The sequence below is a fragment of the Corylus avellana genome, chromosome 2, assembly GCF_965113065.1.
Source record: "Corylus avellana chromosome 2, dhCorAvel1.hap1.2, whole genome shotgun sequence".
Taxonomy (NCBI): domain Eukaryota; kingdom Viridiplantae; phylum Streptophyta; class Magnoliopsida; order Fagales; family Betulaceae; genus Corylus; species Corylus avellana.
The window spans coordinates 14973533-15001031 of NC_142491.1; the positions used below are offsets into that span (position 1 = coordinate 14973533).

The window sequence follows — 27499 nt, forward strand, 5'->3', positions numbered from 1 at the left end:
TATTAATTTAATATAGAATCAGAGCCAAAGGTCATAGGATCAAACCTTACTCTGTCAAATCACTTCTATTTAAATTAAATGGTCCACGTGTTAGGCCTCACCTATTAAAACACATTGTTGGTCTTCGAAATCACATGGCCAAACACACTTAGTTTCTAGTTCATGAAGAAAAGGAGAAAAAGAACCATGAAAACATATGATTTGATTTTTCAAACAGCAGTACCCCCAAGACCTTGGGATCTAATCTACATGAGCTCACAATGCCCTACACATAACTAGCTTTTAGTCCAATCTGCACACCCCAGCTTAGGCTAGGACGCCCTCATTAAGCTAGAAAATTATGATTGGAAAGATATGATAGATTGAATTTGATAATTTAGAAAGAAAATATTAATTACGTTAGTAACCTTAGCCTTAGGTTAAGGGGTGCGTTTGAGATTGTGATTTCGTAAGAATAATTTACGTTTTTAAAAGATATCGCAAAACTTAAGACATTTGACATTGTGATTTATAAAGCACATAATCTTAAATAGTAAATAGAAAAAAAATAAATTAATTCATTAAAAAAAAAAAAATTGCTATTTGTATAAGCAGGCTAAGGGGTAATTATTTGAAAAAACACAAATTTAAATCAAAATCACGATTTCACATAACAAATATTTGATAAAAAATATATATTTTTAAACATGTTTTACCAAACACCTTTGCGATTTTAAAAAGTAGCAATTTCAAAAACGAAAATTTTAAAATTGCACTTATTGAAACTACAATTCCAAATAGACCCTAAGGTAATTGACCATTTCTTTGTGGGTTTAATGGGAGAGTAAATTTATAAATGCTCCTGCCATCCATCCTATCCTATGTGACTATGGTCCTCAACACATAAATCCAATCCCTACATATCAAATGTTGTGAGAGCCACAACTACATAAGATTGGGGGGTTGATTTATAGATTTACTCCCCCCATTAAACCCCTCAAGAAAGGGTCAATTACCTTATACCAAGGCTAACTTCACTAAGGTAATTAATAGGAAAAAATATAAAAAACTATTCTCAACTAACAACGGCTTTCTAAAAGCCCTACGAAGTTTAAGGTGTGCTAAAGTGATATATCAAACTACCAAAGTGTGGTCCCCAAGGGGTAGCTCAATCGGCTAGGGACCACGTCTTATGAAGCAAAAGTTACTAGTTCGATCCTCACTCCCCATCTTGTGCGGACATGTCAAAAAAAAAAAAAAAAAACTACCAAAGTTTACCAAAAATGCAACTTTTTTTAGTTTATTCCTATAATACTCACATTCTCTTAAAAACTAAAAGAAAAAATTAATAAAATAAAAAACTAAAGTTAACTATTTAAAAAAAAAAACAAAAAAACCCAAGGGGTTGATAAAAAAAAATTGGGATAGATAAAAAATTAGTCAAAAAAAAAAAGGGGGGGGGGGGGGATAGATAAAAAATTAGTCAGTACTGTAGTTGACCTAAATTAAAAGGTGCTTAATGTCGTATGAAAGTAAACTCAAAGGTCCTTGGGATATGCCAAAAAAACAAATTAGCCTCTAAAGTCAATTTCCGTTAAAACATTTGACGAATTATGTTATATTTCACGTCAACACCAATAAAATGGTTGAATGTGTCACTCTTAATAAAAAAAAATATAAATATATTAAACTAAAAAATATCTTTCTCTAAAAAATTAATTTTTTAGTTTTTTATTTTATTATTTTATTTATTTTTATTTCTGTTTTTAAGAAAATAATTGTATTATAAGAATATAATAAAAAAAAGTGACACTTTTGACATACTTCGGTAGTTTGATGTACCACTTTAGCCTACTTTAAACTTCATGAGGCTATTTAAAAAATGACTGTTAATTCAGGGGGGCTTTTTCATATTTTTCCTTAATAAATGTTTCCTACATTAATTTTCAAACTCTGTCTATTCTATCTTTCCTATCTTAATTTGCTAGCTTAGTGGGGGCCAATCTATCAAATTCTTTGTATTCAAATTAAAGTTTAATTCCATTAATTAAATCATAACAATTTTTGTAAGCCTATCATAGCTAAATCATCATCCAATCTAGTATTGAATGCTTACAATAGGACCGGGTAAAACCTTGAAATTGTTTGATTTTCCATGTCAAAAACATAAACGGGTCGATTTTCCCACCTCGTATAGTAGATTGAATTTGGTTTAATCTCCAATTCTTTTGCCGAAGGAAAAGAAATGCCACGATTTTGAGATAGATAAATAGTTCGCTCCCCAATATTGTTCAATTTCACCCACCTCCTTTCAAAAAAATCCATTTGCAAAACAATGAATTCATGGACCTTCTTATGAGCAATTCCAAAACACATCTTGTGAACCATAAAGACTTCACCACAACCATCAATAAGATACAATTGCTCATTTGTGATTTCTGATGAAACTGAAGTTAGACTTATTTTAAGGTTCGTTTGGATTTGCGATTTTAAAAGGTGGGATTTTAAAACGTGATTTTTAAAAATGCAATTAACCATTTGGTAAAATCATGGTTTGGCATTTAAAATCACAATTTAGCCTTTAAAATTCTGCGTTTTCATAAAAGCATCTCACTACCTGCGATTTGAAAAATGCAAATTTTCTACGTTTTCAAATCGTAATTTTTTAAAAATGCAATCCCAAACAATTCATTTTATGTGATTTGGTTTAAAATTGAACTTTTTTTTATTTGAAATGCCAATGACAAACGTACCCATAGCATATCAACAAATATAAGGGGGGGGGGGGGGGGGGGGGGGGGAAATGAACAACCTTGGCTTGTATTATAGATTTTTTTTTTTTTTTTTTTGATAAATATGACTTATAGATTTGAGTAATACTAGGTACCATCTTTTTATCCTCCTGAAGCTGATATGACTTTCAAAATCACCATTGGATCAAAATTCAAGTATGATTCATCTAAAATTTAATGGTAATTTTAAAAGTCACATTAGCGTTAGGAGGATAAAAAAAGAATAAAATGATGATCCCTAACATTACTCTATAGATTTACTCCCCCATTAAACCCACAAAGGAATGATCAATTAGCTTAGCTTAAGGCTAAGGTCACGAAGGCAATTAATATTTTGTTCCTAAATTATCAAATTCAATCTATTCTATTTTTCTTATCTTAATTTTTTTAGTTTAATGGGGCATGTTAGACTAAGCTGATTAAGGTATGCAATGTGCAGTTTGGACTAAATTGTACTTATTTTGTTCAATCTATCACTCAATTTGTAATGTCCCTATGATATTAATCTACCCACCAATTTACCATAGGGGTTGCGTATCAACCATTCCAATTTTGAATATTGTAATCTACCCACCAATTTGCCTTAAGGGTTGCGTATCAACCATTCCAATTTTGAATATTGTATTATTTGGAATTAACGACAAATTATAGCCACATAGGATAGGGGGAGGATGTGTAGACTTACTTTGGGTGGGGGCCAATCTATCAAATTCTTTATATTCAAAAATTTATTTTTATTTAGTAGCTCACTAGAAACTTTGGTGGAGGCTATAAGTAGTTCTCTCATGTTCATCTTTGTACTACACCGTCAATCTATCAGATCCTTTAAGCTTTACTTGTTTTGACTGTCAATGGCATCTCAACTCAAGTCATTGTTTTGGATGCTTCTTATTTTCTTGCTGCTATCAAACTTGCAACAACATTGTAATGCAGTTGGAAATCCACAAGTACCTTGTCTCTACGTGTTTGGGGATTCCTTGTCGGATGATGGGAACAACAACAATCGTTTGACATTGGCAAAAGCCAATTATTTACCCTATGGGGTTGATTTCCCCAAGGGACCTACAGGAAGGTTTTCCAACGGTCGGAATATGCTCGATGTCCTTGGTCTGCATTCTGCCCTTTCATATATAATTTTTTCTTCTTTAGATTTAAGTTTATTTTTGCATAAACTAAAAATTTAAACCACTTTTTCTGCCTTTATATATTCTTAATTAAGGTTGTGTTGAACTTTCTCGTGATTTCCCAAAGTCTGATGCTTTTGATCACTCTCTCATTACAGCTCAAAATCTGGGATTCGATGAATACATCCCATCATTTGCTACTGCTAGAGGCGAGGAACTATTGAGAGGTGTCAATTATGCATCTGGTTCAGCTGGAATTCACAATGAAACCGGAAGAATCTACGTAATTATTGGAATTTACCATCATCAAGCTAGCAATATATAGAGCATACACATTCAACTTGGCAAATATTTAGCTAAAAAATATTTTAATTTCTATTTTTGTTACTTTCTTTTTTAAAATATTTACATCAGACTCAAAATTATAGTTTTTTTTTTTTTTTTTTTTTTTTAATTGAATAAGGGTAAAAGGCTACAGGGAAGGATCTTTACCACTCTTGATCCGAATGGAAGAAAGAATGGGAGATCCTGTGGGAATGCTTCCAAAAACAAGATTGGAAGCGGCCCATTTAGCTAAATCATGTGCACGGTAATTGGCACATCTAGACACTTTCAAAGCAAACCAACTCTGAAAGGATGATAAATTTAGCCTAATATCAGAAACAATAGAAGCAAAGTTCCAAGACTCAAAAAGTGAAGGATTGTTAATAGCCAAGGTAACCAGAAGAGCGTCCCCCTCAAGATGAAATCTGTCACAACCTGAAAAAATGGCCAATCTAGTAGCAAGAAGGGCTGCAGTAGCTTCACCTTGTAAGACATCCAAATTAGAAAGCTTCTTAGAAGCCGCAAATACAATATTACCAGAGGAGTCACTAATGGTTGCAGCTGCCACAGCAAAAGTGTCCTTTATGGCCACATCAAAATTGCCCTTAAGACAACCAGGCTTTGGAGGAACCCAAAGAGAAGATAGAGCAGAATCTTGCCATGCAGAGAGATGAAGATTTAAGGAAGAGAGAACAAGCTTGATCACTTTGGCTGGAACAGGTTGTAAAGCTTCATGAACCAATTTATTCCTGGAAAACCAAATATGATCCAAAGTGATTGCAGCAAATAATTGAAAACTTCTAACTTCATCCTTAGGAATAGCCAGCCAATCAACTGGATAAATGATAGCAAGAATCCAATCTGAAATAGGCCTAGAAGAAAAAACAGCAGTGTTAAGAGGCCACGGAGAGGATCTCCATAAAATCCTTGCCAAGTCACAATTCAAAAAAATATGGGACAAGGTCTCTAGGGGACCTTTACAAAAGGGACAAACCCAAGCATCCACGGCAGCCATGGTCACAAAACGACCAATATTGCCCCGAGAAGGTAGAATATTCCAAGCAATCTTCCATAGAAGATGCTTCAGTCTAGCTTGCAGCTTCAAACCCCAAAGGGCATGCCAAGCTTCTGAAGATAAAGGGGACAACCTACCACCAGAAGAAAAAGAGAGCTCATGGGCAGATTTAACAGTGAAGAGCCCAGCTGAGGAAGGAGCCCAAATCCACTTATCAAAAGAGTTGATTTGCGGCAAATGAATGGAGAGAATGTTTTGAACAGAAGCCGAGTCAAAAAGATCCTGCAGAAGATGTCTGTTCCAAGACCTTTCTTCAGAGGAAATCAAATCTGCAACACAAAAATCAGGAAGCTCAACCAAGTTAGGATTCGGTTTGGGCTTAAAACCAGGCTGCAAAGGAATCCATGGCGAGTCCCAAATGCCAACATTCCCACCATTGGTAATAGAAATACAAGCGCCTTTTGAAACCAGCTCCCTATTTTTCAGCAACCCTTTCCAAAGCCAAGAAGACAAAGGGTTAGAAGGGGCATTTAAAAAGGAAATACCATTAGCAAGATACTTGCCCCGGAGGGCTTCAACCCAAAGAAGAGGTTGATTAATAGTCATCTTCCAACCCAATCTAGCCAGCAATGAATTATTCATAAACTCCATAGAGCGAATCCCAAGCCCACCCAGAGCCTTGGGCTTGCAAATACTCTCCCAAGAAAGAAATGAGAGATTATGTTTCTTATCTTGGGGAAAACCCCACCAAAATTTTCTCAAACCTGCATTAATATCAGCACAAAGAGACTTCGGCAAGAGAAAAAGAGACATAATATAAGTGGGAATGGCATTGGCAACTGATTTCAACAGAGTAGTTCGAGCAGCTTGAGAAAGAAGTCTCGCTTTCCAACCCGAAATCTTAGCAAAAATCCTATCTTTAAGCTCAATAAAAGTATCTTTCTTCTTACGATTCATGAAAAGAGGAATACCAAGGTATTTGGCCCTTGCTGGAATAGGAGCAAGATGAAGCACACCATTAATAGAAGCTCTAGAGGCTGGTCGACAATTCTTGCTAAAAAACACTGCTGATTTAGCCAAATTAATACACTGACCAGACCATCGAGAATAAGTAGAAAGACAATTAAGAATCACATTAGCTTCGCGAACATTGGCTCGAGAAAAGATATCACATCATCCGCAAACAACAAATGTGAAATAGAAGGGCTCAATCTAGCCATTTTGATACCATGTAAGTGACCCAATTGCTCTTCCCGTAAAATTAACCTAGAAAGAATCTCAGAGCCCAATATAAAGAGAAAAGGAGAGATGGGATCTCCTTGCCTTAAGCCACGGGAGGGAAAGAATTTTCCATAAGGCGCACCATCCAAAAGAATAGAGAATGAGGAAGTGGTTATACATTGTCTAATCCAATGGATCCATGTAGTGTGAAACCCAAGTAAGGAAAGGATTTTCAGCAAGAATTCCCATTCCATCGAGTCAAAAGCTTTCTCCATATCTAATTTCAAAGTCATCAGACCACCATTCCCCTGCTTCTTCTTCATAGTATGAAATAACTCATGAGCTAAAATAGTATTATCATGAATGGACCTTCCCTTGAGAAAAGCTGACTGAGTAGGAGACACAATTTTGTGTAAGAGAGGTTTGAGTCTATTGGACAAGATTTTAGAGATAATCTTGTAGTTAAAATTGGTGAGACTAATAGGCCTGAAATGGTTCACCAAGGATGGATTATCAACCTTAGGGATGAGAGCAATGTTAGTATGATTGAATTCTTTAAGCATATAACCACCCCTAAAAAAGGATTGGACCGAAGAGATCACACTCAATTTCACAATTGGCCAGTAAGACTTATAGAAAAGCCCAGTCATCCCATCTGGACCCGGTGCCTTATTGAGACCAAGATCAGTGATAGCAGAGAAAATCTCAAATTCATCCGGGATTAAACACAACAAAACATTCTCTTCCTCAGTAATAACTTCTTCCACCAGCTCAGAAAGACTATCATCAAAATTAGGATTGGTAGAGGAAAACAGATTACTAAAATGATTCACCAGGAATGAGCCAATATTATCTCTACCACATAGCCTAGTACCATCAGAAGCTTTCAAACTAGAGATAGAATTATACCTGCGACGGCAAACAGTTGAGGCATGGAAGAATTTGGTGTTGAGATCAGTACAAGTTAACCATAATTCCCTAGACTTCTGTTTCCACAATACTTCCTCTCTCAAAAGATGCTCTTGAAGAGACTCTTGAAGAACCACCTCTCTCGCAGCATTGACAGGGGAATGAGGATTAGATTGAATTATACTAATCTCAGACATTAAAGATTTAATCCTAGACTGAATGTGTCCAAAATGATGCTGATTCCAGACCTTCAATGCACTTTTAGTAGACTTCCACTTCCTGCTTAAAGAGAAAGCTGGAGAGCCTTCCACCTCTTCTAGCCAAGCACCAGCAACAACTGAGTAACTGGATTTATCCCTTGTCCAGAAAGCTTCAAATCTAAAGGGCTTAGGCAGATTTTGATACGACCCAGTGGTAGATAACAAAATCGGACAGTGATCTGAATTGGTGGCAGGAAAGTGATTGATGAGAGCATTGGGAAATAGATGCACCCACTCTTGATTAGCTAAACCTCTATCAAGTCTCTCTCGAATATTAGCCAACCCAGAACGGTGATTACTCCAAGTGAACTTATTGCCTACAAAACCCAGATCAATCAATGCATTCGACTGAACAAAATCCAAAAAATCATTTTGAGAAGAGGAGCCAAAAGCACGGCCTCCACTCTTCTCTGAAGGAGAAAGCACCGAGTTGAAATCACCCAATAACAGCCAAGCCCCACCAAAGGAGTTCCCCAGGTTCGTCAACTCAGACCAAAAAACTGACCGCCTTTCAGCAATATGGGGTGCATAAATAAAGGAGAATAACCAAGGGCAATGAGAGGGATCAGAGAATACCAAACAGGAAATACAACTTCTATCAAGCCTAACAGGCTCAATCTCAATACCATGCTTCCAAGTTACAAAAAGCCCACCTTTTAATCCGACCGGAGGGATTTCTAACCAACCAGAGAAACCCAAATGAAAAAGAGAGGGCTGGAATCTTGCAGAAGCAACTTTAGTCTCCGACAGAAAAATAAGATCAGGTCTATGAGTCCTGATCAACGCCCGTAGAGCACGAATGGTCGGCGCACGAGCTAACCCGCGACTATTCCAGGCCAAGACTTTCATTGAGGTGATGGACCATCAGAAAAAGAAAAACCTTTCACAGGATGATTGCAACCCACATAATCACACAAACCAGCCCTCTCACCCACACGCATCGTGGAAGAAAACAGGAAAATCCAGCTGGCCATACAACAATCCAGAAGAATCTTGGGGAAAAGAATCCCACGGAGGAGTGATTGTAAAGAACCAGAAAGCCAAGAAGAAAACCAGATAGAATACCAAAACAGCGAAAAACAGAGCTACAAAGAGAAGGTTTAGAGACTAGGTAACAAGAGAGAAACCCAAAAATTAATCTCACAATAAGATGGATAAGCCTCACTAGGAGGTGGTTATGCCTCACAAGGAGGTGGAGGAACGCCGGAGCAGAAGCTAGGGCGTGGCTGTTTAGTGTCGGCAAAACGGCTCAACAATATAATAATCATTATTGTATTCCATTCTTATTATCACCATTGTGAATTTTAGGGTAGACTCAAAATTATAGTTATTCACTTTCATTTTCTATTTAAAATATGATTGCCGACTTGTACTTTTCTTTCTAAAAATGATTACAAAAAGAATATTTTCTTAGCTTCTTTGCCTTGGGATTTGTGAAAATATTTTCCTCCCCTTCTCCATGAAGGATTTCACATGTATGTTTATTTCATTGCATCTCTCTCACAAACAATGCCAAATCGTTATGTCTTTTGTGCGGATCAAAACTTATCTAACAAGAAATTTTACTACCTACCTTAAGACCGTTACAATTATAGCTGCCATTTCCAATAGCATCAGTCATTTGTCTTGCGTCCCTCCACATTTTATTAATGTAGGAGAAAAATATAAAATAAAAAAGCCTCTCAAACTATCGGCCGTAAAATGTATCAAAAATGTCACTTATTTTTTGTATTCCTATAATATTCCTATTCTTTTAACAAATAAAATAATAAAATAATTGTAAAAAAAAAAACCAAACAATTTTTTTTTTTTTTTAAAAAAAAAAACAATGGGAAAATTTTGTTTTTGTTTTTTGGAATAAGTAAATAATTTGTCACTGGAGTTAGCCTAAATTACAAATTGTTTCATGTCGTATTAAAGTAAAATCAATTTGGTAGTTTGATGGGCTACTTTAGTACCCTTTTTTTTTTTGGAATATCTCAAGAACCGTACCTTTGATTTTACTTTAATACGACGTGAAGCAATTTGTAATTTAGACCAACTACAATGACTAATTATTTATTATTTATTCCAAAAAAAAAACTTGTTTTTATTAGCCCATTGGTTTTTATTTTTTTTAAAAAAAACAAGTTATTTGGTTTTCTTTACAATTATTTTATTATTTTATTTGTTAAAAAAATAGGGGTATTATAAGAATATAAAAAAATAAGTGGCATTTTTGATATATTTTTGTAGTTTGTGGACTACTTTAGTACCTTTTGAATATTGAGAGATTATATTGCAAACGGCTGATAGTTTGGAAGGCTTTTTTATATTTTTTCCTTAATATTGTCATTCTATATATAGACGAATAAACAATCATAAATAAAAACTTCAAAAGCTTGGTTTTGAATCTTTAAATTTTATACCTTCTGACCTCTTCGAAATTAAGCTCTAACTTTCCTTGCCCATCCCTTTCGAGTGATTATGTGTTTCGATATTACCTTTTTGCTAAAAATGGAGCCTTCATATGTACCATGACATAATTTATTTCCTTTTTACTTAAAATGGAGAGGATTCTCCTCAGAAAATTGTGTACCAATTTTATGGAAATGAAAGTACCTAAAATCATTACTGAAATGCTTCATTTTTTTTTTTTTTCAAATGTGTTGGTACCAAATTGAGAAATATGATTCTACTTTTTTTCTATTCTTCGCAATAGCTTTTCCATTTTCAAATGCTTCTCACATGCATGTGCAACGGTGTCATATCTTTGGGTAAAAAAACATAAAACATTGTCTTATGATTGCAGGGTGATATAATAAGCATGGATATGCAGTTGAAAAATTACCAAATTACGTTGTCGCAGATCAACAAGACGTTGGGAAACCGAAACATGTCAACCGCAGAGTACCTAAGCAAGTGCATATTCTCTGTTGCAATAGGTACTAACGACTACATTACCAACTACTTATTTCCACAGTTTTACACTACTAGCCGCATATTCACTCCACAACAATATGCTGTTGTTCTCAATCAACAATTATCTCAGCAGTTACAGGTAATTACCACGCTTTCTTCATACTTTGTTATTTTTTTTATTTATTTATTTTTATATACATCTCTAGCGAACTTCACTTACACCCTCGGAATATAATCTGTCTTGCAATCATAATGTTAAAGTTTAAAAATTTGTAATATCAGTATCTTATGTTTTGGCCCCTTTTAATTTACTAATTTTTTTTGGTTAAAATGCCTAGAATGCAGGACCCGTTTGTGAAAATTCAAAATAGTGGTGACCCACGGTTAGCTAGGGGATCACAGACCTTTGGTGTGGTCATCGGTCACCAGAATTTTAATTTTAAATTTTCACTTTTTAAAAATTAAAAAAAAATAAAGGACGTTTTGGGCATTTTAAGAAACAAATAGATGAAATTAAAAGATTCAAAACGTGAGATATTAACATTGAAAATTTGTAAATGTAGAAGTTAGGATTGAAAAACCGTTAATAGTTGAGAGTGTAATGAAAGGTTCTCATATTATCTCCTAATTAATGCCTATGTTGATGCTAGACTTTGTACAAGTCTGGGGCAAGGAAATTTGCCCTTTTCGGCCTGACTGCGTTAGGTAATATTCCAATGCAACGGAGTTCATGTGGAAGTGGAAGCAATGGCTCTGCATGTGTGGACAACATCAACAATACAACCCAACTTTTCAACGTTGGGCTTAAATCACTGGTGGCTCAACTCAATACCAATCTAACCAATGCAACTTCCATCTTCATAAATGCTTCTGGAATTGAGTCCATCCCACCTATAGGTATTTTATATTGCCTGATCAAATCTCATAATATATATTCTTTATAGATTTAGTACTAATGAGATTGAGATGGAATTTTGTGTCAGCTTCCAAGGTTGCGAATGTTTCCTGCTGTGAAACATTGCTAAATTTAATATGCGTTCCATTTGGAAAGATATGCAGTAATCGGACCAACTATAAATATTGGGACGGAGTCCATCCGACTGACGCCCTATATGCGGTGTATGGGGAAAGAGCATACAAAGCCCAGTCTTCAAGTGATGTTTATCCGTTTGATGTCAACCAACTCGCACAAGTGTAGGACATGGGAAGAGAGGATTTTCATGTCAAGTCTATAATATGATAAAACATTGCTTGGATTTGTGTTCCAAGTGCCTCGAATCTATTACGTACTCTTAATAAAGCAATAGAGTTTACAGAAATTATCTTTTTACATTTCTTGTGCATCTCCGTATATCTTTTTTTTCAAATTAACCATTGAATCTTGCACATAAAATATATTCACAATGAAAAGAACGATCATTAGGTACTTTTGGTTATTCCTGAGAAATTGATAATGGATGAAAATATTCTTTCTTATTCTTGAGAAATTGATTCCTCTATTAGATATTCTCTTTAATGACTGAATATGATTATGAGTGTAGTCTCACAGAAACTATTTTCAAAACTAGAGAGTAGCTAGAAACAAAATTATTATGTGCCAAACACATAATTAACCTTTATGTGGTATTTTAGTTTTTCAACCATGGTACCACCGCCTTTGTATGATTTTTCAATCGTCACAATAACTCACAAGCAATCAAATGATTTAAACAGAATAAAAAATCATTTATTGCTAACCAAATAATTCTTAAGAAAATTTTGCACAATTTCATATTCTTTAGGCATAAACTTGAAACTTAATTTCAAGAATAGCTAACCTTTTATGAAATCAATCTTGTAAAAAAATTCTTGTGTTTCCAATATGTTGTATTAGGTATACAACATATTCCATAATCAAAATTCTTGTTGTGGACAGAACTAAATTCAGGATCCCAAAGAAGCAAAAAAGAACATAATAAAAAATAAATCAACCACACAAGACACCAAGATTTTAGTGGTTCGGCTTAATAAGCCTACATTCACTGGCGAAGACAACATTAGAAAATTCACTAACAAAAGATGGAGTGTAAAAGATAGTAGGAAAAAAAAATACTCAAAGCCAATACACCCAAATCTTACTTCTACACAAAAGAGAGAAAAATTAATACAAGAAAAACACTAGTTTCTCTAAGTGCCGTAAGGCACAAACACCGTTACAATACCGAGTGAGATCACACAACCTCTCTTTCTATTTGGCAGTGCTTATTTTCCAGAGGCTGAATTGTTGCTCCTTTTATAAGCCTTGAAGTGGTCAAATTAGCACTCCAAAATCAGCTTGCATAAGAAGTACTCATAGGTGGTGCAAGGTTGACTCCAAATTGGAGTAGAAAACTAATAAGGCAAAAACACCACAGAACTAATCCAAGAAATAAAAGGACTATGTTGGGCCCACACTACAAAAGTGATGACTTGAAAATTCAAGTCATAAACAACAATCTCCACCTTAACTTGAATTTCATCAAGTCCCCAACTGCAAATCTCCTCATGACTTCTTCTCCGACACCTACACAGACAATCATAATCTACAAACGACAATCAAGTCCAAACAACTCTTGAACTTGAGAACCGAAACTAGCTTAGTCAACATATCCACTGGATTTTGCTCAAAGACAATTTTCTTTAATGCAATATCTTCTCGTGTCACAACCAGATCACCATCATAATTTGAATCAACAAACCCAATGACACTAAACTCTAAACCACTGTCTCTGCCAAAGACTGAACCAACATCTGTAGCATTCCATAGATAAGGAAGTATCTATTTCACTGCCAGGAAGTGTACCTTACCAAGACTAACAACACTGACTATGTGTGAAACATCTAGACGAATTCGCACATACATGATGTTCCCAAATGCACTAAAGTAAAGTACATGCGACATGAAACACTCCTCCTCTAACACCCCGATAAAATACAAGTTTTAAAAGGATAATAATTTACTACAAAGTGACAAAACATTTTCATAAAACATAGTTTTATAACCCAAAAACCTAAACCCCTTATGAGTAGCCCAAACCCTTAAGCTCTTTCAGACAAAACCCAAGACACCCACTCTCTGACCAAATGTATGCTAGGGAGACCACCCGAACGTATGCTCTTGACCTAAGTGCGAGTGTTCGCTTGGGGGACCACCACGAGTGTTTGCTGACCAGTCTTCAAACCATTAGGTAATACCCAAACTTATGCCTGAACCCTTTTATCCATTGTGTCATTGTAACACCCCCAAATCTGGCCTTGACCAGTCTTATTGGGTTACTAGCAATTACCACAATGTAGCTAACTAGTAGTTAACTGGGGAACTGCCACTCTAAGCATTATTAGAGTCATTCCATAGGAAGATGAGATAAATCTCAAAAATCTAATAACCATAAAATAAACATATATTATCCTCGAAACATAGACACGAAGCAACTAATATAAATAATAAGCTGATCAAACCTCATAATAATGTGAAGTCTCTCTTAAACAATTCCGTAGTGGCAACCTCATCACCACTCTCTTCCCAAGAAGAGGTTTTCTACAAGATGTAATAACTGCATAAGTCTAAAGACTTAGTAAGTAAACTTCACATTTGGGTATGACATGAGCCATTTATTATTTAACAGAAATAAACGTACAGTTTGACAAAGATTTAAAATAGGAGAGGTGTTGTCTCTGTTAATACACCAATAAAATATTATTTTGTTGAAAGAAAGAGTTGTACTTCCAGGGGCAATCGCCTAAGTATTTTAATGCTAAAAACTAATGCTTTAATATGTCATAACTATCATATATGGTCTACCCAAGATATTACCCCTTTTCAGCAAGATTAGCGCTGTCCCGAGGGACCTGTAATACAATATCGGTGCCCCGACCATTGTATGCTACCGTCCATAACACTAGTAGCCTGACTGACCTTGGATGGCCTACGCTACTAATAATGTACGTTCTGTAGTGACCCACCAATTAAGGTTGCTCCAGTCACGAAGTAACTATTGGATTTAAGGCCCTTATATCACATTCATACACATGTTTGACCATATAATCAAGTCTATAGTGTAAGCCCATGACCAATATACTACTCGTACCGATGTACCATGTCATACGATGCATCTTATCAACCAGTTACTAAGACAGTTACCAGGTTATACGAAGATATAAACATGCTCATATAATACATGTACTTAGTCAGATAACATATTGCATGTTTTTAAGGAAACGGTCATACGTGTTTACTTACCTCGTGCGCTCGCATGAGTCCTCTTACATCATAAATCCCTTCTATAATGAAATTGATAAGGAAAACTTTTTTTAGGTCTCCCAATCTAACTGGGAGACTGAATTACAATTTTTCTGGGATTTCTAGGGCTTTTAGAGTTTGTTTTACTCCCTATAAATAGGCCTGTAAGCCTTGAAGAGAGGTATGCTTAGTTTTAGACAGAAAATATCTTCTTGGAGGCTTGAAGGGCTGAAAAGAAGATGAACATGCCAGGAAGCCATTCTAGCACTACCATGAGCAACTAAACTCGTAGTAAGGTGTTGATGTAGCCTTTTCCAAGTAACAATGGTTTAATTTTATTTTTAATTTAGGAATTTTCTATATGCATGATGGTTGTATAACTTAGAGATTTAGTTTTAAAGTTTATATTCAATCATTATAAAATTCTTCTCTTGTCTTAGAAAGCTTTTTATCTTAATTAAACTCAATCCTTCATATTTTCTGTGATTATATGAATGATTGTTATAAAACAATTTTAACTGACATATGAATAGAGGGTTTGATAGGTCATGCCTAGGGAAGGCGAATTACTCTACACCCTAGCTTAGTGTAATTTAGGTAGACAATTCGTACGACCCGAAGTTGAGTTATGCTTATCCCTTGATTGCTTGTAACTCGTTAAGCAATTTGAAAGTCCATACCTAGGGAAGATGGACTGTACTACATTTAGAGGTTAGGTCGACGGTCCATGCCAACCGAAGATGGATTATACTTATTTCTTAATTATGGTATTTTCTTGACTACTTGAGTGAGAGCCCTATATCATGCATATTATAAATTTTCCTTGTTAATTTATGATTGACCATTGTTATGTGATTAGAGGTAAAATCAACCCTCTATTCTTTCTCTCATTATTACTATGTATATTTACTTTTATGTATTTATTTTTAGAAAACAAAAATAAATCAACTTTCTTTAAATTGAGTTACTTTCAATCTTGACAAACTTAATTACAACACCTGTGCAGTCATTGAGGTTCAACACCATTTATATAGCCCTATCCTACAAGGATTCGTTCTATTGCGAGTGATAATTTTTATTATTGATGTTTTTGCACACAAAAAGACCACATCACATATAACGATGTGTCGTATTTCGTTATAGCAGGGATTTGTGATGTTGGAGGATTCAAGCGAGCGCATGAGGTAAGTAAACACTTAAGACGGTTTTCCTTAAAAACATGTGATATGTTAGATTACTGAGCACGCCTATAATATAAGCATGTCTACATTTTCGAATAACCTAGTAACTAGTTGATAAGATGCATCGTATGATATGGTGCACCGGTACGAGCAGTATAATCGTCATGAGCTTATTATATAGACTTAATTTTATGGTCAAACGTGTGTATAGATGTGATATAAGGGTTTTGGATCCAATGGTTATTTCGTGATCGACGCAACCTTAATTGGTGGGTCACTACAAGACGTACATCATTAGTAGCGTGGGCCACCCAAGGCCAGACTCGGTCAGGCTGCTAATATTATGGACAGTAGCATACAATGGTCGGAGCATCGGCATTGTATTACCGGTCCCTCGAGACAGTGCCAAACCTGCTGAGAAGGCGTAATATCTCTAGTAGACCATATATGATAGTTATGACATATTAAAGTATTAGTTTTCTACATTAAAACACTTAGGCGATTGCTATTGGGAGTACACCCATTTTCTTCAATAAAATGATATTTTTACGGTGTATTATAAGAGGCAACACATCTTTCAAACCTTTGTGCAACTGCACTTATTTCTACTCAATAACAACTAGCTCATGTCATATCAAATTGTGAGGTTTATTTACTAAGTCTTTAGACTTATGCGGCTATTAAATCTTGTAGGAGACCTCTTTATAGGAAGAGGAGAGTGTTGAGTTTGCTACCACAAAATTGTTTAAGACAAAGATCTCCATGTTATTACTAGGTTTGATTATTATTTCTATTTGCTCTATGCCCATGTTTCGAGGATAATATGCTTCCTTTATGGTTATTAGATTTCTCTGATTAATCTCATCTTCCTATGCATTAACTCTGATGATTGTTAGAGGGGCGGTTCCCCATTTAGCTACTAGTTAGCTATATTACGGTAATTGCCAATAACCCTACCAGACTGGTCAAGGCCGAATTTGGGAGCGTTACACCTCCTCCTCACTCTATTGTGCTAACACTGCTGAATCTATCTAAAGAAGACACATCAGTTGAATCTGTCACCGTACTACCCTCATGAAAGTAGAGACCATCAACCTTGTTACCTTCCATCACAACCAATGAGCGTTTACTAACCCTTATTACTCCACCTTCACTGGAATACTTGTATCCAAGGGAGTCCAAAGTACCCAAAGAAATAAGATTTTTCTTCAAATATGGAACATGTCGGACATTTTTCAAAGTCCTAATAGTCCTGTCATGCATCCTTCTTGTAATGCCCCCAAAATTAGCCTAGGCTAACGTGGTAAGGTTACTGACAATTACCTCAGTTTAAAGAACTTGTGGCAAAATGGAGAATCACTCTTCTAAGCATTTTCAGAGTTAATGCATAGGAATGTGAAATAAATCTGAGAAACTATTGAATCAACAAATGGACAAGTAAAATCCTCAAACTCAAAGGCATGGAGCATCTAACAATAATGATAAACAAACTTGATAACAGTATGTAAATCTTAAAACAAAGTTTGTAGTGGGACTCGTACCACTCTTGAGTTTTAGAAACATGTTTCCTATAAGAGTAATAACAGCATAAGTCTAACAATTTAGTAAGTAAACATCACGTTTGGGTATGATATGAGCTCATTATTAACTAGAATTAAACGTGCAATTTTGATAAACATTTAAAAAGAAGTGTTTTCTTCGTTAATACTCCATTAAAATATTGTTTGGCTAATAAAAGAGTGATGTACTCCAGGCGGCAATCGCCTAATTATTTTAATGCAGCAAACTAATGATTTATAGGTCATACTATCATGTATGGTCTACTCGAGATATTACCCGTTCTCAACAGTGTTGATCCTGTCCTGAGGGACCAGTGATACAATACCGGTGCCCCGACCTTTGTACGCTACAGTCCATAACACTAGTGGTATGACTGAGTCCGACCTCGGGTGACCCACTAATGATGTACGTCTTATAGTGACCACCCTTTATGGCTACGCCGGTCATGAACAACAATTGGATCCAAGGCCCGTATAACAACACACACATTTGACCATAGAATCAAGTCTATATAGTAAGCTCATAGCCATTATAACGCACGTACTAGTGTACCATATCATACAATGCATCTTATCAACCATTTATTAAAAGCAATTACCAAGTCATTATGAAAATGTAGACATGCTTACATCATATGCGTGGTAAGTCAACTAATATATCCCAAGTTTTTAAGTGGTTACTTACCTCGTACGCTCGCGTAATCCCTCTGTCATTACGAATCCCTGCTATAACGAAACATGATTCATCGTCATAAGCAGTACTAGAGAAATCTACGAGGGTCCATCTAATGAAAAGGGTGCTAAGGCCTTGTACACATTTATAGGGGTAAGGGCATATAAACCGTCCTTTGTTCGAGCACTCGTCCCCTAGGGCAAGTGTTCGGCCAGGGGCTAGGGTTTAGTCAAAAAGTGCCCAAAATGCTCCTAGGCTCCTATGTGTTGGTGTCTCCTTTCTAATCTTAAGACAAACATCTATGCTACTATATGATACCACTACAAGAATCAAGGAAGGGTGTTTAAAACCTTTGAAAGTTATTAAATAAGGCACTTCCAATTATCAAGAAAAAAAAAATGGGTAGAAAACCCTTTTGAAATTATTCTTTGTTTCACACAAGAAAAATAAACATTGGGACTTGCCAAAAACATCTTTAAAGCTTGTAATAGTAAGGAAAAAGAGCAACACTAGAATAAGCTTATACTCAAATATTAACACTAAGCTAGCATAATCAATTCAACAAAATATAAGGGAGATATGGTGGTGGTTATCTCAACAAGCAAGCTATTTAAGGCTCCTCCTCTAAAGGCACTCACAAAGCTCACACACTCTTAAGAGACAAAGTGGCGGAGTTTTTCCAAGGTTTCAAAGAGCATTTTGAGGTCTGGGTCAAGTGGGGGTGTGGGGGTATTTATAGGTGAGGGAAGCTGAGGGTGAATGAGAATTTTGCCAAAAAGGAACGGCGCTCGTGTGGTCCACATGGATGAGTGCTCGTGTACTGTTACAACAAGCCAAAAATGCTTTTCAAGCATGCGCTCCGGGTATTAACCAAAGGTCTGAAAATGGTCAACGAGCACTCATGTGTACTATTCATACGAGCATTCGTGTCCTGTTCACAAAAGACCAAAAGTTCTCAAAGTATGATCCTCATGCAAATGGCATAGGTTGCAAACGAGTGCTCCGTGTGGTCCCCCTAGACGAGCGCTTGTCTAGTGATGGTGGAAGTGGGTTTTTGCTTGCAAAAAGGCCCTAAAGGCCTGGGCCCACTAAGGAAGGTTTTAAGGTTTCTATTTTAGGCCTATTCTTCCAGAAATCATTGACTTAATGAATTTTTAACACTTTCATAAGGTGATAATTTCTCGGGGTATTACACTTATGCTAACTACACCAATACCAACAATCTTGCAGGCAACATCGTTTCTCATTAAGACTCAACCACCATTGATTGACTCATAGGTAGTAAACCAATCACTTTTAGGGGACATACGAAAATAACATGTAGTATCAAGGACCCACTTGTCGTAAAAAAGATCATCATAAACGGAAGCTGCAAGAGCAAATTTTGAATCCTCATAATTTTCTTCGACAACGCTAGCCACAGAAGAGGAACTTGGCTTATCACATTCCTCTTTATTTCTCAACTTTGCATTCTCGGATTTGTAATACCCATACTTTTTGCAATAGTAACACTTAACTCTGTTCTTCGAGTTGGACTGTGATGGGCCTCTTCTATTTGAGTCTCTCTCACACAAGGATTATGGACTAAAACCTTGTGTAATAACCATGTTACTCACACTTATAGCCATATTCAACGTTATCTAGAATCTTTCACATGCATAATAAATATGATAAACCTTTTTGGTAATAACCACGTAAAAGACATTTTATACGTCATATGCTCAAAATAATTTAATTGGTGAATAAAACATATATTCATTACAAACATTAAATGTCAACATAAATATAAAATCACTCGAATTCAAGCCAGAATTCCCGACCCCATATCCTACAGCTTTGAGAGGTGGGTGATATCAAATGGATAAGCATCACTTGGAAACTGAGCTTTGTATTCTCTTTCCCCTTGCAACGCATATACGGCTTCCAGTGGGATGGATTGCATCCCAAAACATATAGTGGCTCCAGTTACTGCATGTATTTCCAAATGGCTTGCATAATGTATTGCTCAATCACTACAAGAAATCTACTCAACAGGGGCGACTTATTAGGGGTGACTCTGTAGTCGACGCTAATGCTTACCTATTAGCGTCGACTTTTGAAAGTCGCCCCTAATAATTGAGTATTAGTGTCCACATTGAAGTGGACGCTAATAGTTGACCCAAAAGATATATATTAGCGTCCAATTCATTGTGGAGCTAATAAGTCGACACTAATATACTAGCGGGAATTATACCAAAGGCGGGAAAACTATTAGGGCCGACAAAAATAACTATTAGCGTCGATATATGTCGACGCTGATAGTTTAGTATTAGCGTCCACTAAATCCACTAAAGTAGACGCTAAATCTCTTGTACAAAAAAAAAAAAGAAGATCGATAGCGTCCACTCAAAGTGGACGCTGAAAGTGTATTATTAGCATCCACTTTCCTGAAAATTGAGCATTTAGCGTCCACTCTAGTGGACGCTAAAGAGTATGAACAAAAATAAAAAAAATAAAAAACAAATTAAAATAAAAGATCAATAGAGTGGACGCTGAAAATCGAGCATTAGCGGAGCATGTACAAAAATTAAAAAATAAAAATAAAAAACAAATAAAAATAATAGATCAATAGCGTCCACTCAAAGTGGACACTGAAAGTGTACTATCAGCGTCCACTTTCAAAGTGGACACTGAAAATCAAGCATTAGTGGACACTAAAGAGTATGAACAAAAATAAATAAAGAAAAATAACAGATCAATAGCGTCCACTCAAAGTGGACACTGAAAGTGTATTATTAGCGTCCACTTTGAAAGTGGTCGCTAAAAATCGAGCATTAGCATCCACGAGTGGACGCTAAAGAGTATGAACAAAAATAAAAAAATAAAAATAACAGATCAATAGTGTCCACTCAAAGTGGACGCTGAAAGTGTACTATTAGCATCCACTTTCAATCGAGCATTAGCGTCCACTCTAGTGGACGCTAAAGAGTATGAATAAAAATTAAAAAAAATAAAAAACAAATAAAAAAAACAGATCAATAGAGTGGACGCTGAAAGTGTATTATTAGCGACCACTTTCAAAGTGGACGCTGAAAATCGAGCATTACCATAGCATGTACTAAAATTAAAAATAAATTAAAAATAAAAAAGAAATAACAGATCAATAGCGTCCACTCAAAGTGGACGCTGAAAGTGTACTATTAGCGTCCACCTTGAAAGTGGACGCTGAAAATCAAGCATTAGCATCCACTCTAGTGGACGCTAAAGAGCATGTACAAAAATAAAAAAAAATAAAAAAACAAATTAAAATAACAGATCAATAGAGTGGACGCTAAAGAACATGTACAAAAATAAAAAAAATAAAAAAAACAAATAAAACTACATCTAAAAATGATAAAATGTCCTTTATACCCTCAAAACTTTTATAAAATTATAAATTTTCTCTTAATTTGAAATTAAAACTTTTATAAAATTAAAATTAATTTTTCATTTTAGAAAATGAAAAATTAAACTCTAAGCATTCAATTCAAGTCTAATCAAAAATGAAAAATTAGTTCGATCAAACATTCAATTCAACTCTAGGCATTTAATATTATATTTATGTATTAGTTATATTGATCGTGATATAATTAATAGAATTTGACATGATTGAAAGTTCAATCGAACATCTGATAAGATCGATTCTGATTGATACTAGTACATTAGTCCGATCGATCGTAATGCGATCAAATGATCTATTAAACTTTTTGGATTTTGTATTATCTTTATATTTTAGTTAGATCAATAGTGACAAGTTCAAGAAAATTTCACCCTTCGAACATCGAATTTGATGCAATACCCCCCTCCATTCAAGTTTGGCGTTAAAATGTTAAATTACTATATATCTTAAAAATTTAAGCTAATAATTAATTATAAGATAAATATCACATTAATGATCTTTTATACTAAAACTTTATTAACTTTAAATTTGTAGTTAATATTTTAATAATAAAAACATATTTAATATTTGACTCATTGAACATATCATTTGATGCAATATCTCATTCCATTAGGATTTGGTGTTAAAATGTTATTTCCTAAAAATTTACCTCCGATAATATGTCATTATTTATTTTATATAAATTATCAGATATTTGATCAATCGTGATAGGATCAAATGATCGATCAAACTTCAAACAAATTAAAGGTTCGATCGAACATCCAATCGATCCTAGTGAATTAGTTCGATTGATTGTGATAGGATCAATTATCGATCAAACTGGACACAATTGAAATTGAAGGTTCGATCGAATATCTAATCGGTCCTAGTGAATTAGTTCGATTGATCGAAGTGGATTAGTCCAATCAATAGTGATACAATCAAATGATCAAGCGAACTTTATACGATTGTAGGTTCGACCAATTGTCTGATTGATCATAGTGCATTAGTCTGATATATCATGCTAGGATCAAATAATCAATTGAACTTGACACATTGAAGCTTGATCGAATGTGCGATCAATCGCAGTGCATTATTCAAATCAATTGTGATAAAATCGAAGTATCGATTTAGTCTAATCGATCCTAGTGAATTAGTTCGATTGATTGTGATAAGATCAAATGATCAATCAAACTTGAAAAAATTGATGGTTCGATCAAACATCTAATCGATCCTTATGAATTAGTTCGATTGATCGTGATAGGATCAAATGTTCAATCGAACATCCGATCGATCCTAGTGAATTAGTTCGATATATATATCATTATTGAAATTTTCTATTTTTGATTCTTATTTAAATGTGAAGATAAGAGCAAATGTGAATATATATATAATTTCCTATATTTTTGTGTATATGAACATCCGATCGATCCTAGTGAATTAGTTTGATTGATCGTTATTTTTTATTTTAATTATTGGTGAATTTCTTTTATATTAATTATTGGTGTATTTTTTTTTTATTTAAAAAATTTAAGCTATTAATAAATTATAAAAAAAACATCTTGTGAATTATTTTTTTCCTTGAAAATGACTTTTATACCCTTATAAATGTTATAGAATTTCAAATTTACCCTACCTTGTAAATTAAAATTATTTTTAAAAAATTAAAGTAATTAGCTGATGTGAGTGCGAAAAATAAGGCGCCAACCAGTGGCACGGTTTCTGAAATTTTCGGACAAAAATTCCATAAACCGCGTCTTTTTTTTCCCCCAACCCTGAAGACACCAACATCCCTAACACCCGCTCTCACTCACCTCCCTCATCACTCTCACTCTTGATCTCACTCTCACTGTCGATCTTTCTCCCACAAACCTCTCACTCAATCTCTCTCCTGCTGCTCACCTCTCTCTCACTCCGGCGCCCAGTGACCCGCACGTTTGGCCAACCCACCGGCCATCTTCTCCAGTCGAAACCGGCTAGCCATCCCCCTCTCCATCTCCCCGATCGATCGACGTATTCTCTCTCTACGGCACTCAGATAGTGCTCTCTCTCTCTGGCCGGCAATTATTCCGCCGTTACTGTTCCTGTACTAGTGAGTCTCTCTCTCTGTCTGTCTCTATCTCTGTCTCTGTTTTTCTTTGTCTCTGCTGTCTCTTTAAGTTGTCGATTTGGGATTCTAATAGTCAGATTTTTGATTTATTATGATTTTTAGGAGAATTAGGGATTTTAAATTTAGCAAAGTTTTCTCTGCTTTTAGGGTGTAGTTGGTTTGTTGAATGCAGCAGTGTAGATGCAGCAATTACAATTTTGAAGAATCTCTATGGTTGTCCTGAAGTGTTCTTTCAGATTGAATTCAGGTTTGGAGTCACTGTGCAGTTCTTTCATATTAACCTTTAGTACTGAATCATTATTGCAGAATTAAGTGGAATACCTTTCTTTTTTTGGTTTTATTTTTTATTTTATTGTTTTTCCTTATCCTTTATTAGCATGTTCCTTTGTTTTGTCTTATAAGTTAGTGAGGCATGTTAATAGTTCCTTTCATTGACAAAGCATTTGGATAGAGTAATACTCCATAGTCCATTGTCAATTGATCTCTCCAGATTGTAGTAAAAGCTAATGGAAACAATATGAACCACCAACTTATTGCCAACGAGCTTTAAGCTTAAATGGAACTTCCTCCACTTTTTTGGAAGGTGTGAGATTGTGGGTTTAAGAACACTGGGTGTGTAACTTACCAATCAAAAAACTATATGAATCTAATGAATAATTACATTTTTTTTTTTTTTTTGATCGGTCTAAGGAATAATTGTATTTAATCCTTTGTGTGGAAGTAGATGTTTATGTCCTCTGTATTGTTAATTTTTATTCTGGTAAACTGTGGACTATTCTGGGGATTATATACCCTGGTGGTTATGCTGCCATAGATGCTTATGGGATGAAAGGTGGCAACATTATAATCTAAAAACTAGTTCTTGAGCTGGAACCTAGGAGCTCCATCAAATCTGGCCTCTTGACACTGAATGATGTTTATTTTTTCCCTAATTCCTGAATATGTGCAGCCATTGAGCCCTAGCCGAAATGGCAACTTCTTCGCCCATAAGAATAGGATAAGGGGTGGTTGTGGGTTCAAGATCAACTAAGTGCATGTGTAACGTACTAATTTTTTTTTTAAAAAAAAAAAAAAAAATCTTGAGTCTGTTTGATTACTACTGGAATTTGTTGTTTCCTGTTGATCCTCCTCAGGTTTTAATATTAAATGAAAGTTGTATCTGGTTTTCCTATATTCTGATAAGTTTTCCACCCCCAACGTTTCAGTTGGGATATATAGTAAGAGAGGAACTAAAATAATAAAATGTAAGTATTGAAGAACGCCTAAGAGTTCAAATCTTTTATTTCTCTTGATTATTTCTGTCTTGCTCAGAAACTTGTTGGTTTTGTAAGCAATGCATGGTATGTAGATCTGGTAGGAGTTATTGTTTGAACTTCTGGAATTATGCCTATATTTCTTGTTACATCCCTTTTAGTTCTTCAATGAGATGACAATACTTTCATTAAGCCCTTCTATCCCCTAGTAAATTATCCTCCTTTGATTATGTGGGCAGAGGTTATATGGGTAAGCTGGGGGGTATGGAAAGTGCCGACACTTTGAACTTAGTATAGAAACACTCTGCTCAAAGCATGTGCTTTCTGGTCATATATCAAGGTTCCTTCATGTTCATCGAATGATATTAGACGATTCGAAAGTTTTCTCTGTTTTGTTGGATTTCTGGGTTGTGTAATTGTGTTTAATTATGTGAATAGTATATGTTCTCGTTATTGTATTGAAAAGAGATGGATTAGACGATTCTAAAGTGTTGGGTTGTTTTGTTGGATTACTGGTTTTCTGGGTTGTGTAATTGTGTGTAAATATAAATAATAACGTTAATGCCAATATAAACATAAATATATGGTTTTCTTTTCATTAGAGTCAATTGACCCTAATGATCATTTATATATCTTTTGAACAAGAAATCATATTTTAAAATTGCTATTATTTTTTTTTATATAAAAAAAATAATAATAAAACATTATTAGGGTCGAATTGACTCTAATAATGTTTTTATTTTTTCTTTCGAATGTCAGACTTTTAGCATCCACTGAATGGTGCAACCATCAGCATCCACTTTTGTTTGGACGCTGATGGTTGTTTTATTTTTTATTTTTTGAGACCAATAGAGTGGACGCTAATGGTGCAACCATCAACGTCCACTTTTGTTTGGGCGCTGATGGTTGTTTTATTTTTTATTTTTTGAGACCAATAGCGTCCACTTTAGTGGATGCTAATGGTGCAACCATCAGCGTCCACTTTTGTTTGGACGCTGATGGTTCTTTTATTTTTTTATTTTTTGGAACTATTAGCGTCCACTCAGTGGACGCTAATGTTGCACTATTAGTGTCCACTCAAAGTGGACGCTAATGGAACTTTGAGTGGACGCTGATAGTGGAGCACTAGCGTCGACTCTGCCTTAAGTTGATTCTAGCTTTAGCGTCAAAAGTACACGACTTTTAGCGTCGACAAAGTGGACGCTAAAAGTGATCATTAGTGTCCACTTACAAGTCGACGCTAATGATCACACAATTGATCATTAGGGTTGGATGATTAGCGTCAACCCATTAGCGTCCAAAAGTCGACGCTGTTTCTAACAGCGTCCACTTTAGGACTTTTAGCGTCCAAAAAATGTCGCCCATAAAGACCTAAATTCTTGTAGTGAATATTTGACAACATGGAACATTCGCAACCATGGAAGTTGACACAAAATTCCATCTTAACTTACAAGTACTAAATCTATAATGTCGTCGGTATAAGAATATATTGTGAGATTTGATTTCAATGTAATTAATTATAATCAAATCAAATCAGATTTGAATACATTCAATTATGATATATTTGATTTGATCTTCTATACAATTTTGCATTCTCTCTACCTTCCTATAAATATGGATCATTTATATTGTAAAATTAATCAAAAAAATAAGAGCAAAATGTAGCACTTTGACCGTTATCTTTTGACGTAAAAACTTTGTATCTATTTTATTATTTCGCCCTTCGTCTTTAATTTTCATAGTTTTGTCTCTTCTTTCGGTCAGTACTTTAAAAACATGAGGCAATATTTTATATATATATATATATAGAGAGAGAGAGAGAGAGAGAGAGACGGGCTGCTTGACTGATCAATTGTAGAAGCATTTATGAAGATGAAAGTATAGCATTGGTTAGATTGCTATTGAGTTGAGCCACCATTTATTTAAGCCCGTCATTGAAAAGTTGGGCTGCATTGTTGATGTTGTCCACACATGCAATGCCATTACTTCCACTTCCACATGAACTCCGTTCATATGGAATATTACCTAACGCAGTAAGTCCGGAAACGGCAAATTTCCTTGCCCCATACTTGTACAAAGTCTAGCATCATCAGAGCCATTAAAATTGCCTTTTCTTTTTTCTTTTTTTTTATCAGTACTATATATTAGGAGAAAAGTATAAACGGTTTTTCAATCATAACTTCCACATTTAAAAGTTTGCAGGTTAATATCTCATGTTTTGGCATCTTTTATTTCCACTTATTTGTTTGTTAAAATGCCCAAAATGTCCCTTTTTTCTTTTATAAAAAATAAAAAATCAAGTGAAAATTCAAAATCAAAATTCTGATGACCCATGCACGGCCATACCCTAGGTTTGGTGACCCATGACCACAACATAGGTCTGGTTACGCCCGGCCAACTGTGGTTCACCAATATTTTGATTTTTCTTTTTTCTTTTTTTGAATTTTCACTTTCATGAATTCTAGACGTTTTAACAAAAATAATGGTGAATTAAAAGGAACTAAAACATGATATACTAACATTGCAAGTCTTTAAACTTTAAG

The 27499-nt window shown here is 35.0% G+C and overlaps 1 protein-coding gene and 2 pseudogenes across 2 annotated transcripts; 2 read left to right on the forward strand and 1 right to left on the reverse strand.

Moving 5' to 3' along the window:
* The first annotated feature begins 3622 nt into the window (after positions 1-3622).
* Positions 3623-4220, forward strand: LOC148587395 (GDSL esterase/lipase At4g18970 pseudogene; annotated as a pseudogene).
* A 145-nt stretch (positions 4221-4365) lies between these two features.
* LOC148587396 (uncharacterized) lies at positions 4366-8473 on the reverse strand. The gene is made up of 2 exons (XM_088512589.1): positions 7276-8473; positions 4366-5965 (listed from the first exon to the last, which is right to left on the reverse strand). Exons 1-2 carry the CDS (start codon positions 8471-8473, stop codon positions 4368-4370), a joined length of 2796 nt encoding a protein of 931 aa, XP_088368715.1. The 3' UTR covers positions 4366-4367.
* Positions 8474-10421: 1948 nt separating this feature from the next.
* Positions 10422-11723, forward strand: LOC132171211 (GDSL esterase/lipase At1g29670 pseudogene; annotated as a pseudogene). The gene is made up of 3 exons (XR_015911310.1): positions 10422-10664; positions 11176-11422; positions 11509-11723. The product of XR_015911310.1 is annotated as a GDSL esterase/lipase At1g29670 pseudogene (transcript).
* Positions 11724-27499: the final 15776 nt, after the last annotated feature.